Raw genomic sequence first — 13,528 nt, 5'->3', positions numbered from 1 at the left:
TTTTTTCCTACTTGCGGACGGCCACCTTCTGTTCTCGCAGCCCTTTTGTTCCGCATCACGCTATCTTTTCAATTTCACTGCCGCAGGGATCACCTCATTGCTGGCTCTTCTTTTCTGTTTGCACTACCCACGGTGAAGCGTAGACACTGGCTCCACATTTTGAAGGCCTCGTATTAGGACTAGTGTTTGTGTACCCGTCCGTTTTTGCGCTTGTCCTGAATGCGGAAATGATCCTATTGGTACGCTAAAAGCAAGCGTATTTTTTTTTCTATTTCTCTTTTCCTACTTTCGTTATTCCGCTGTCTATTTCTCAAAAGAAGGGAAATTTTTCGCTCGGTTCTTCGTGTGACCTCCTTCCATCAGTCTCCTTATGTGTCAGGTTCGTTTCCACTGTCCACCCGCGGTGCAAACCACGGCAGTCCCTGAAGGGCCGCTGGCGTGTAGTTCACTCTCTTTATGTTAACCCTGTGCCCACGGGATGTGACTCCTTCAGGGTAGAAACGTCACTGGAATGGACACGGTGTTCTGTTCAACCAGTCACTCCTGCCTCTGTTTGAGAAATTTAAGTCACAGCTGAAACAGGCGACCTGAACCAATAAGAAGCAAAGACAACTACTTTCGCTTCATTCACCCCCATGGTGTACGGAACGTCTGGTAGTTTTGTGTCTCGAGGAGGTAGCAGCGTATGCCCCGTTTTCGTTGTTCCTCCGCCCGGCTTGTCTCTCTTGTTTTTTCTAGCGCCACTTTCTTTTCTTTTTTGTGGATGACCTTCGCTCTGTCTGAGCTTCTTTTCTGCCCTCTTCAACATTTGACTACCATATTCAATTTCATGTTTTGTAAACCAGGAAGCAAGAACATAAAATAGAAAAAATATCAATACAACTGAAGGAACCTTTCGGATATTGTGCCAGTGTCGTCGAGTAAGGTGTAAGTATAGATTGCGATTGCTCTTTTTTGTAGCGATCAATGTAAGGCACAACGCTGCGTCAAATCGTACAGGTGATCTCTCGAATGGTGCGCTTGTATCATGTCCAACACATTTGGGCAAGTACTTTCAATATTGGAGAATTGTAAGGTACTGTTATGGAAATATTGAAGGTAGTGGTCCATTCCTCCAGCGTGTAACCAAATCCTCCTTTTAAAGTTTTTGCATCGCTCGCATCGAGCAGTTAAAGCTGCCATCGAAAACCAATAGGGAACGCTTTGGACGATAGCGACAACGTTAATATCAAAAGAATGCAAGCCCGAAGACGGAAGGACTGCGGTTATATTGATTGTTACAGTGAAATCTTACAATATATTAAAACATTTGGTTCATATACCATTTCTGATTCCAAAATACCTTTTTCCAGAATTGTTGAGTGTGTGTAAACACGACGCCGAACATTTCGAGCTGTTATTTCCCTTTTGTTTATTGCCCTTCACGGGAACCTTTCCTGCAATAAGGGATGAGAGGCTTGCGCCCAGCCTCTCGAAAGTTTTGTTACATTTAGCTGGGACACCCGGTATAAGTGGCATACATTCGGCAATAAATCTCGGTTGTAAGTAGCACATGTCTGCGTCGTCCTGTCCGTCTTTTTTGTCTCATTCGCGCTATTCTTACATCATGAACACCTGTCATACCATACCCCTTGCCTTGTGCCACTGCGCCACTGCTCACCTATCCACCGGATGGCTTACTCGCAGAGGTGCATCTAGTGGTAACCGGGTGAGGACTTGGGGTGCTAATTAGGAGGCACCGCCCCTATGTGCACCGAGCTAAGTGGAATTAGCAGCAGCGGTCAGGGGGAGAACGTGATTCGAATGATGCTTGCACAATAGCTCAACGGAAGACGTTGGGGTGACAATTATGTGGTAGCCTGGTACCACCAAGTAAGTCGTAGCTCCAACCGTCAATTGACGTCATGCTAGCGCACATATCCGCATTTGGCCTAATTAGCCAAATCGACTGACATTTTTACAGCCGAGCAGTTCTGCACAGTTCGCTCGCTACTTTTTACTGGCGGCGCTCGGGAGAACCATTTGACAGCACTCTTTGCAAGGCTAACACCATCTGTTGCGACTACGATTGTTACAACTGCTATTATCAGTAGTAGAAGTAGTAGTAGTAGTAGTAGTAGTAGTAGTAGTAGTAGTAGTAGTAGTAGTACCACTCCTTCTACTACCTACTACTACTACTACTACCGCAACTGCAACTATTAATGCTACTACAAATACTAGAAGCAGTACTAATACTCCTACTGCTACTGCTACTATTACTACCACACCTGCTACTATTGCAACTATAGTGAAAGTACCACTGCTGCTATTAGTACTAGTATTGCTCCTGTTAAAATTACCACTTCTTCGGCTACGTGAGACCATTTCCTGACGATAATACTCGTGTTACTCCGAGGTCAACTTGAAGCCACAATTTGTTACATTCTTTTTTTGAAGACCAACATAGCGGGTGTCAGCGTTCACCCATCTTTTCCATGAGGAACGACCCAAGCGAGTACACTGGATGAGGGTAAAAAGTCCAGGAATTCTTTTTTTTTTTGCTTTAAAAAACACAGCATAAATGTATACGGATGTCTGGTCTATCTTTGGCCATGTAGACTTTTTTATTTGCTTGCGGAGATTTGGCGGTTACATTAAATGAACATATCTAGTATTTCAGCGGTTCCATTCCTTTTGTTCTTCGGCTTCTCTGCGCTGCAAAAAAAAAAATGGCTGAATGCTCTGATGTGCTACGACTTCTTGATTATTAAGCACTAAAATTTCCTCCACTTTGCACATTTGCCGCCTTCGAAGAAATCCACCAGGTTGTAGTTTCCCGGCTGCAGCCACAAGAACTTCGGCCGCTCGATTGAATAAGCCGGCCACTGCTGTCCGTCGGGGGCAACAGGTTTCCTGCGTGAAAAAGAAGATGCGTTTTCCTGCCAAAGCCAGGTTCTCTTCTTGCAGAATGTCGACACGCCTCTTAGTCTTAAAAATGGCAGTTGTACTGTAAGCCAGTCGCAACATACAGGCACACGAAGTAAGGCTTAGTCTGGCTTAGCCTTCGCCATTTGAACGTCTTTGTAACTCAGTTCTCGATAGATAATGTGATTGAGCGATTGACCTCTATGGATGCAAGAATTATGGAGACTCCGCCATTTGTAACTGTTAAAAATACAAATGGCGAAAAGGTAAAAAATTTTAACTTTTTTACCTTCACATGAAAAGGTAATTTACATAAAAGGTGCCTGTACATAAAAAGAAATTTTACATTATTCCGGAATTACAGGCATAAGATATAAAAACAACCTCTAGGAACAACATATTACTATCCCTGTGTCCTAACCAAAGCGTTACAATGCATAATCTATCGCGCTCAATATGAGTTGCAACGCGCGGTCATCGACCGGGGCTCGTTCCGTGGTGTGCCTCCTCCAAACAGTCGCTCGGAATTCTGTGAGAAACTGCTGTTCCAGGAACCAACAGCACCCCCGCTCAGGAAAAAGTTTCTCCCAGAATTCCGAGCGACTGTTTGGAGGAGGCACACCACGGAACGAGCCCCGGTCGATGACCGCACGTTGCAATTCTTATTGAGCGCGATAGTACCATAAGAGAAGGGAAGCTGGAGTGTTGCATGAGAGCATATTTCAAACCACTTCCCTAGTTTTGCTTGAAAGCCAATCGCATTTAAATGCGTTATCTTCACGTAGACTTTGTCCGTCCTTCACTTAGCACAATATATTGTTTACGTAACTCGGCACTGAAAGACCCTGCATTTCTAAACGTATTGGAGCAGAAAATCCCTGAGCCATTGAGGCAGCACTAAACCAAGTTTAGCCTAGCGACCAAGCGGCGACATCGGCCGAGATAACTCGCCGCCAGAGACACTGACAGCACATAATTTTTTAAAACTGACCCGACACGTCTGTACAAGCAGCGGCGACTGCTGACGGAATGAGGAAGCTAGCGAAGTTCAAATCAGGTTTTCCGTTGTCCGTTACGAACAGCCGAGAGACAGCTCTACCCACGCCTCACCACTTCCTTGGCAACGACAACCAAGCCTATGGTGCCGCCTCTAGACGCGAGCCCTCCCATCCTCTTATGTTAAGTCCCGATACTACCAAACCCTCAGCAACCCCTCTTGCACCCTCTGCAACCACCCCGCCGCCACCCTCGGCCATATTCTATTCAAAAGCCCGGCGGATCGCCCCCGCGGGGCCTGGAGCACCCTACCAGCTGGTTGGACATGGAGAACCTGCTACACTCTGAGAGCCCGGTCCGACAGAGAGCCCGGTCCGACCAGGCTGCGGACGTCAAGGGCCGCAGGAACATGAAAGTTTGAATGCAATGGGGCCATGCGGGGGCCCAAGGGACTTCGTGACTCAAACTCATCTGCGCCAATGTGTCAATACAAGCTTTTACTACTAGCACTACTACGACAAGGGTAATTTATTCAAGGTTATTTGTTCATTACAGGAAAAAGAAAGAATTTGCTTTATCTACCAAATACATCTTGCCACAGCGATTTGCGCTTGGAGCAATATTCACAAATTGATCAAACGTTTGGTATACACTAATCTTTTTAACGATTGGCTTATGGCACGATATGTCAAACGAGCAAAAAAAAAAAAATGTAGACCTCCGATAGTCTCGCTTAACTACTTACGTGCTTAGAAGATTGAATGCACTTTTTCGTTCTTAAATATGGCCGCCTCGCGGACGACATCGTAACCAGAAATGGGGTAACAAGACCAGCACCTCACGATTTCCTTCAAGTTATTCATCACTTTACTGCACCCGTGTCTTCTTCCTTGAAGTAACACAACTAACGACATGCTTCTATCTTATTACTCTCCCCGTTTTTCCTCACCTTGCTCTCTGCACGAAACATCAACGCGCCATGTTTGCCTTCTAAACCATAGAATCCTTTTGAGTAGAATCCTTTCTTGAACAGCGTTTATAGCCACAGAATAAAGAACGGGTTCGCCAAAGCCACAAATGGGCTTGAGTGGCGCCTCCTGGCCGTAACCGTGTATTCGCAGCCGCCGCGGTGGCTCAGTGGTTATGGTGCTCGGCTGCTGACCAGAAAGACGCGGGTTCGATCCCGGCCGCGGCGGTTGAATTTCTTTGGGGGAGAAATTCTAGAGGCCCGTGTACTGTGCGATGTCAGTGCACGTTAAAGAACCCCAGGTGGTCGAAATTTCCGGAGCCCTTCACTACGGCATCTCTCATAGCCTTAGTCGCTTTGGGACGTTAAACCCCATAAACCAACCAACCAACCGTGTATTCGCGAAACATCACGGGCGCTTTGACCAAACCAGAGAAAAAAAAAACAATACAATAAATCAATATCAACGCGCCAAATTTTCAGAGAGGATTCCAAATTATCTAACTTTTGAGCGACAGCTCTCAGCTTTTTCCTAGAAGTTAAATAAAGCACACCGTCCAGCAGTTCATTAGAGATAGAGGAAATATAGTACGACCTTATTGCTTTGCTATACTGAGTGCGCACTCTTGGAGTAACATAATGGGGAATATATCTAAAAAGTGCAGGCTTAACTTTTTTGTGTCTATATTGTGGCTATATGTGCTATTGTAAATATAGTTTACCGCGACGTTCTGCCTTAATAGTTTGTCAAAAAAAAAGCAAACCGGCTGCTTGTGATACACTGTTAGAGATGTTTTCAAGGCGTTTATAGAAAAACTTTTGCAGTGTTTTTCAAAACACTATTAATTCTACTTTTTCATATGTCGTAATACTTGAAGAAGCAACACACACCATATCTAAGCGCACTATACACCAAGGCGTGGACGACTGCCTTTTTGACGGAAGTAAATTAACAGATTTTTTTTTAATTATCGAGCAAGCACGTAACACTTCTGAGCGTTTTGAATAAGTGTGCTAATGTGTTGTCGATGAACAATCGCAGTCCTTAAGCGAAGATACTTGCGCACACTTGTTATAGGTGCGCAACAACATGCCCAACAGTGTGAGACGTGTAAAAAGTTAGAGCCTTTATTTATGTGGAGTGCGGCAACAAAGAAGTCGAGATTATGTGCAGTTGGTATTGAATTAAATTACAAGTAAACCAAAGCAGCATCTATTTACCTATACAAAAAACGATGGATGCAAGCCATGGTCAGAAAAACCTTATTATTGCGCGTGAAGCAACCCGTGGCATAAAAGATATCCGAAAGAACTGCAGCTAAACAGAAGCGTAATTCACAGCTGAGCATGAACGTACTTGAAAACAAGAACTATGAATCACCAGTGCCACAGCTGACATCAGCTGCAGATGTCACTAGGAAGAAAGAGAGAGAGAGAAACAGAAGGACGCAAAAGCAGGGACTCAACCAGGCGATGCCCAACAGGCTACCCTACACGTGGGAAGAGGAACAAAAGGAAAAAAAGAAAAAAGAGCGGCAACGAAATGGGTTTTTCAAGTGTCCATCAACCAATATATGTCAAGGGGACAGAGGACGCGCGCTTAAAGTTTTAAGTTTTCGGCTGATGACAGGGGGTTCAAGTTAGAATGGACGCTATTGATAAACACAGCTATAGAATCACATTGAGCACTCCTTCTTTTCGGTTCGTTACAGAAGAACTTAGAAAGATTTTCTTCATTTTCTTGCAGTTGTTTCACCATAAAAATAAGAAATAAATCTGCAACCAGCAACTATGAGTACAAGGCATGGGTTTTTAATTCCTTGATTCTTCGCTAGCGGGCCAAAGCAGAGGCGGCACTTGAGTTCAAGGTCGCTCGTAAATTCCTTGCGCAATTTTTCTCGGAGGCTGGTGAATAGTATCGACACTATTAAAGAATTAACCTGTAGGACGTTCGTAATACTGTTTGCAGAGCCCCACTTAAGTAATTAATTACTTGTGCTCAAAATTTGGGAATAGTTTACAAACTCGCTCGCAAGACACTTTCGTTAACACAAACGATTACAGCTGCCACTCACCCATCTCGAGCAAAGGATACCAGCATCTCCATCACGAGCGCACTCAGCTGTCGGTCTTCATTGGTGTAACTGTCAGTGTCCAAGAAGGGAATACCAAAGTAGTACGGAATGTCTTGCATGTGAATGATGCGCATCCATTCTGGCACTGTCGACTTCTCAGATCGATGGGCGAACACCATACCGTAGATTTTGCCTCCGTCTTGCGAATTGTCCTCGCTAAACAACTTGGTCGGGCAGTAAACATAGTGTTTGCCTATAAAGTCGGTCACTCTTTCCCTCTGCGCTGTCTTCGTGTCAGATTGTCCGTCATCCAAGTAAGCTAACCCCAAAGGAAATATCTTCCTTTTTAGCCAGTTCCGAAGGATCTGCCGAATGGCAGCCATAAACTGCGAGTAATTGTACTCGCTTACGTCATCCTGAGCCAGCTTGCTGTCAGACTGCATGATAAAAGAAAGAGCGCCCTCGTTTAGTACAACTGATACCATTGCTTGAACAGCTGAATAAAGCCCGTTTTCACTAGCAATAGACGGCAAGTTGGGTACATACTCAGTGTCGAAAGTTGGGAGAAAGCCGAAAACTTTTGGCTCCGTCACATTTTCGGTGGCATCAATTATGTCTTCGGCCACTTTACTTCGAAGGCAATCGAGAACTTTGTCTGGGTGTGTTGTGAGGTCCTGGAAAGCATTTACGCAACCGAGAGTTGCCGAAACGGCATTGGCCTTTGCAATGCTTTCGAACACTGAGTCAACGAACCCGTTTGTAGTGATCGTCCCGCTCATTAAAAACACTCGACGGAAGAGGCCTCTACTAAATGGTGACATCAGGTGAAGGTGGATGGACATGGCCCCAGAGCTTTCTCCAAACAAAGTTACAAGTTCCGGATCGCCGCCGAAGGCCTGTATGTTTCTCTGCACCCACTGCATTACCAGCAGCTGATCCCACAAGCCCATGTTTCCGGGGGCTGCTTCGTTGTTCGCATCCAGAAAACCAAAAATGCCAACACGGAAATTGCACGACACGACGACAACGTCATGCAGAGCAGGCAACACGGAGCCATTGTAGTTCAATTCATAAGCCGACCCAACCTTAAAAATTCCCCCAAAAAACCATAGCAGAACAGGCAGTTTTTTCTCCTCTGATGCTTCAGGTGTCCACACGTTTAAATACAGGCAGTCTTCGGAGAGAGCCGTCGGTATATCGAATACCCAAGGAAGCCGAGGTTGCATGCAGGAATCTTTCACATGCGTGGCATTGTAGACTCCATCCCAAGGAGACGCGGACTGTGGCTTGAGAAACCGCAGCGACCCGACGGGTGGTGTTGCGTATGGTATACCGAGGAATGCTTCAATGTTCTTTCCAAGAACGTTTTCAGAGTAGCCTTGCACAAGTCCGTTAGGGGTGGAGACGATCACGGCATCCGATTCCAAAACCCAAGAAAGGAATAATCCCACGACAAAGGAGCGCATTGCAGTTCTTTCGGTCTGCCTCCGTGTCCATGAGCTGCATGTAAAAATTGTAACTTTTTAAAAAAATCAATGGTCAAAGCAGTAGTATGTTCCTAGTTCTTTGCACTTTCGCCTTGGAAGCAAATAATATTCATTGAAAAGCGGTGTGTGGGTTCAGTAATTCGTATTTAATCAATTTGCACACATTTCGGACGAAAGTCCTGTAAAAAAGGCACATTTATAAAAATAAAGCTGAAAAAGTGCTGTTAGCAGCCACGCCTCACTGTAAGTGTTATATGTATCATTTTCTTGTTTCTTAAAGTACTTCAGATTACTCAGTCAAATGCTAAATCTCTGGAGTTCTGCGAAACGTTCGAATTAAGGCACTTCTTCTGAACACGAAAAAAACAATAACACTGAGCAGGGAAACGAAAAAGCCAGCCACATAAGCAGTACGCCTGTAGTCGCACGTGTTATGACTTCAATACCGTAAAAAAAAACGCTTTGATTTTATATACGTGACACTGGCTCGAGGCAGACATAGTCACTCCTGGCTTCACGGACTTTTGCCTTAAGCAAAACTTTGTTATAACCTTATCGTGAGACACGTGAACATAGTTTTGCTTAAGCCAAAAGTCCGTGAAGCCAGGAGTGACTATGTCTGCATCGAGCCAGTCTGCCTCCCCTCCGGTCTGAGGAGGGAAGGGAGGGGGGGCAAGCCTTCGCTGTGAATTAATTTCTCTGTCCTGTGCGAAGGGGGCGCTGAGGCTATTCCCATTGCTCACATTTATTTCTCTTTTTATTGCGTCGTCATGCAGGCCAGCGTCTATGACACCTCAGGAGTTCTGCACGCATGGCTCCGAAGCATGGCTCAAAAAAAAAATGTACAGAACGAACCAGCTCTTTGGAATTTTTTTTTCTTAGTCACTTCTACGAATTTAAGCCAAAATAAACTTTTTCCTTGTCTCAAGTGAATCAAGAGCTACTCAAGACCGTGTGCGTGGGAAAAATCGCGATAATGAGGAGGGACCATTTATAGGAGGAAACCAGAATGCAAGAAGAAAAAGAAAACCAGCTAGATCTGCTAGCAGATACTGTGAAAAGGCTTAATTGAAGAATTATTTAAAGCAGGAAAAACGTCCGACGGATGCGCTTGCGTGAACGCTCCAAGGAGGGCTACATTTCAGAGAAGATAATATTTAGCAATAAAATCGAGCTCAGCGCATACACGAGTCGATGAGGTAGCCTGTTTTAGTGAGAGTTCCTCGGTGCTTTGTCGGTTCTTAGCAATGATAAGGATGTATATTTTCTCACGTTTCATTGTTTGATATTGTTTCATTGATTTAGTTGTTTACTAGAAATAAGAAATACTTTATCCTTCCCTCAGAGGCTGCATAGAATATTCGGTATATCTTATAATGTCGTCTGTGAACTTGTTTATAACTATGCGTTTCTAACGTCTGCGTATGTTATCCGAAGAGGACTTGAGAGCTTGAGATCTTCATGCTGCAAAAATCACATGTCTAGAAATGCTCCGAGACATCACGCTCTCTTGTCAGCTTTAGGAAGGATAGCGATAGCGATAGCTGCCATTTCCTTTCCTTCGTGGCCCATTTATATCACGTGACCACATCATGCACGGTATCGAGAATGCCCAGCCGTCGGTCCATATGGATAACGCTTGCACTGATGATGTAGAAAACACTGTTGTTGGGGGAAAACTGTTGCTTTGCACACGGCAATAAATGGAATGAAATAACTTTATTAAATGATAAAAATATGTTAGACTTGCGCAGCAATGTATATAAGCTGTCCATTTATAGGTTTTTCCTGAAAAATAATCAGCAAGAAAGGAAAGCATTTGATCTCCCGCCAGCAGAACTTGCGTCAGTAATTAGCTTTTGTTGCAGGAGAAAGTATTCAGAAAAATCTTAAATGTAACACTTTTTGTTCAATAGACCAGAGAAGCGAAAAGAGGTGCTCGTTATGATATATATTACGAAATACAACAGTCACTGAGGCCAAGGAACATAGGGTATGTTTTAAATTTTTTGGTGTTGGTGAATCAGAGATTAGTAGTTCAATTAATTATAATCTATTATAAAGCAAAACAACCTTATGCCACTGGTGACATCCGAACACACGACCTCCGAATTTTGCGTCCGGCGCCCTACCAACTGAATGGGCCGATCAGTTGTTACGAAGTGAAGAAACGTCGAACGCATGTCTCGATTTTGCTTCTGAGGTGCAGTCATAAGCAACAAAGTGTTACTATCATAGATTATATCCAATCCGCCTTCCTCGCGATATGATTTCAAAATGACTACGGCCACAAAGGTTACCGGATATGATCGCTCTATTGTTTCTGCTTGTGAAGCCAGGTCAGTGCCTTCGAGCACTTGACACAACCATATATATACCCTGTTTCACTTGTGAGAGAACATCTGGCACTAAAACCAGGCATTGTCGCCAGTTGTTCGGGGTGCATCCTCGAGCTGCGTTGTGTGCGAATTATTTGCAAGCACTATCAACAAATGTTATATTTCTCTCTACCTCACACACGCAAGTGGAACATATAAGTGCGAAAGCATTGTTCCAATGGGTAGGCTTCGCGCAGATCTTGCGATATTTGTGGGTTTGTGCTAAGTATTTTGCGATGTTTGTGGTTATGTGCCTAGTGAAATAAATAAGCAAAAATAAATCAAGCAAATGTTGCCGCGTCTCGCATTCAAAGCCACGGCGGCGCGGACAGATCAGCTTGGCTGGTCAGTACACATTAGGTTGTCGCAGCAGCCGATTACACCTCGTATTAAACTGCAACACACACTCGCGCTGTGCACCACACATCGTCTTCTTCATCGGAAGCTTGACTTTGAGGATGACGTTGGCCAAACCATTAATAGAAAATAAAATAAATATTGCTGCGTTTTGGATTGTAACCCGCGGCGGCGCGAACAAATCAACTAATACTACTATCGAACGGATACCGCCGCCATACGTGCCGTCGACACAGCAAAGCAAAACTTTTAGCCCACCAGGCTAAACACATGCTTTCGCATGTCTCCTATCGCTTACTTTCTTTTTCTACCTGCCTTCCGGAAGATAAACGTACTTGATTGCTAGAGGTAAAATGCGAAATTTAGAAACGCTTTATTGCCAGCTGACGTTTCGAACAGAGCCTGTCTTTTTTCAAGAAAAAGGACAGGCTCTGTCCGAACCATCAACTAGCAATGAAGCGCTTCCGAATTTCCCATATATATATATATATATATATATATATATATATATAGAACGCCGCATCGATCAGAGAAGAAGCGCCAGTTGATAGTATTCCAGTTGTAGTGAACAATTGCTCTTGGATATGAATCTATTGTGTATACAGTACAGTGAACCGGTGTTTTCCACGGCAAAAAGCAGACAACAAGAGAAGTCAAACGCACTCACAAAAAGCAGAAATGATGTATATTGCGCATATCGCAACATTAGCGCTACTGCAAAACTAGGGCAGGCACAGGTAAAGGCTGAACAAAGAAATGAAAAGTTGATTGTTGAGAAAACGAAGACAAAATGTTTGCAGGAATGCGCGTCAGATTGAGGCCGCTTTACAAACGATACATGCACACCACTAAGCAAAAAAAATTGTCTCCTACTTACAGTTTGGAGCAACGCATGCTGTTCAGTGTTACCCTTCTCTTGATGACGCATAGACCGGTTTCGCGGCGACGAGGAAAATAGCCTCGAACTCGGCGCGCGCGAAGCCAATCCTCCTCTACGGTATGCGCAGGCGGGGGAGAGAGGGGAAGGATGTGCCACGACATGATATGCTGAGTACGCATTTGATGCACAACGTTTTGAGCAACGAGCTTGCTGGAGACCGTCTTGAGCTTGATATCGCCGTGAATCGAGATGCAGAGTAGTTAGGCTAAAGCTGAGTTGTTTCAAGCTGCAGTAACTATTGAAAGAGAAAGAAATTAGTTGCAGAGCCGTGCCAGCTCCATGAACAGCTGTTACATGTGTGTACACGCTAGCTGTTTCAGTTGCAGTGCCTTCTGTGGAGCGAATACGAGCGCCGACGTTGGATTGCAAGCTGCGCTCGGTGTAGTCTGAACTCTCTCTTAATGAAGGACGGACGGTAAACAACTTAAAACTCATGCTTACATTGGGTTCTGAGCGGAAGGTGTGCTATGGCAGCCAAAGGTTACGGAATGTCGACTGCAGAAAAAAAAACTATTTCGGCGCAGTCGCTTGAGAATTGTGAAGATATGGCAGGACATGCGTGCTCCATATGCTGGTAAGAATACTTGATTGTCAAGTCAACTAGTTGCGAGGCCACGCTACAATACTTTTTTTTTCTGAGAATGCGCACGCAGTAAAATTTTGTGGTACGTCTGAAAGTGGCTGTGTGAACGAATGCCATTCCTAGAAATAGATTAATTTAAGTGTATCAAATGGGCTAGAAAATAATATTTACAGGGAATTTTCGCTCAAGTCATAATTGGCAAAAGTCTTATCGTGACAGCTGCGCGCCGTAAATAATCGAACAGTAAACTGAAAGTACGCATAATCAATTTATTCAACGATTGTAGCACTAAAGAAATGAGTAACTTTGCTAGCTTCCAAATGTCTGAACTGTTCTATGATTCTATCTATAGAACTCAGTCAGCCACCATTAAAACTAGATTCACAAGTGTGCTGCATGGCTCACTTCACGGCACTCGCTGCCAGCGCTACGCTACAGCCAGTTTGCAAGACATATACCGGGTGTTTCAAGTTATTCAACACTGATTTTTCTTTGGAAAGGCGTAAGAGATAAGACAGTATGGTTTTTTCAGTGACTTCTACAGCTTCGCGGACGTTACGTACCTGATACAGCTCCATAAATGTACAGTTAAACAACTAAATTTAAGTAATCAACTTATTGTTGACTTAAGGCGCCAAGATTCTACTGCGAAATTGAAGGCTGGCATGATCAAAGGTGAGCACAGTTCTTAAAATTTCTCAGTCGGCAATGTGTTTCGAAATGTTGAACGACAAAAATACGCATTTCAAAGCTCGCTGAGTTGGCTTTCATGCATGGCTGGTTTATAAAATGGTATCGGCGCGGAGTCTTGTTGCGGAAATCACTGTTTTTCCCTCATAAA

At 44.2% G+C, this 13,528-nt stretch overlaps 1 protein-coding gene across 1 annotated transcript; it reads right to left on the bottom strand.

Annotated features, from left to right (window-relative positions):
• Positions 1-2,717: 2,717 nt before the first annotated feature.
• LOC149340065 (acetylcholinesterase-like) lies at positions 2,718-12,084 on the bottom strand. The gene is made up of 3 exons (XM_089550639.1): positions 12,042-12,084; positions 6,943-8,442; positions 2,718-2,892 (listed from the first exon to the last, which is right to left on the bottom strand). The coding sequence occupies exons 1-3, from the start codon at positions 12,056-12,058 to the stop codon at positions 2,754-2,756; spliced, it is 1,656 nt and encodes a 551-aa protein (XP_089406765.1). The 5' UTR covers positions 12,059-12,084; the 3' UTR covers positions 2,718-2,753.
• Between the last annotated feature and the right edge of the window lie 1,444 nt (positions 12,085-13,528).

This window comes from Amblyomma mixtum, chromosome 6 (genome assembly GCF_055824585.1).
Source record: "Amblyomma mixtum isolate Tamu chromosome 6, ASM5582458v1, whole genome shotgun sequence".
In the NCBI taxonomy this organism is placed as follows: Eukaryota; Metazoa; Arthropoda; class Arachnida; order Ixodida; family Ixodidae; genus Amblyomma; species Amblyomma mixtum.
Note: the sequence above shows the minus strand (reverse complement) of the source record. Positions and strands in the feature narration are given on the sequence as shown.

Coding starts and splice junctions, on each gene's coding strand:
- LOC149340065 (XM_089550639.1), bottom strand. Junction 2,893..6,942: donor GTATCCTTTGCTCGAGATGG/GTGAGTGGCAGC, acceptor TTTTTCACGCAG/GAAACCTGTTGCCCCCGACG.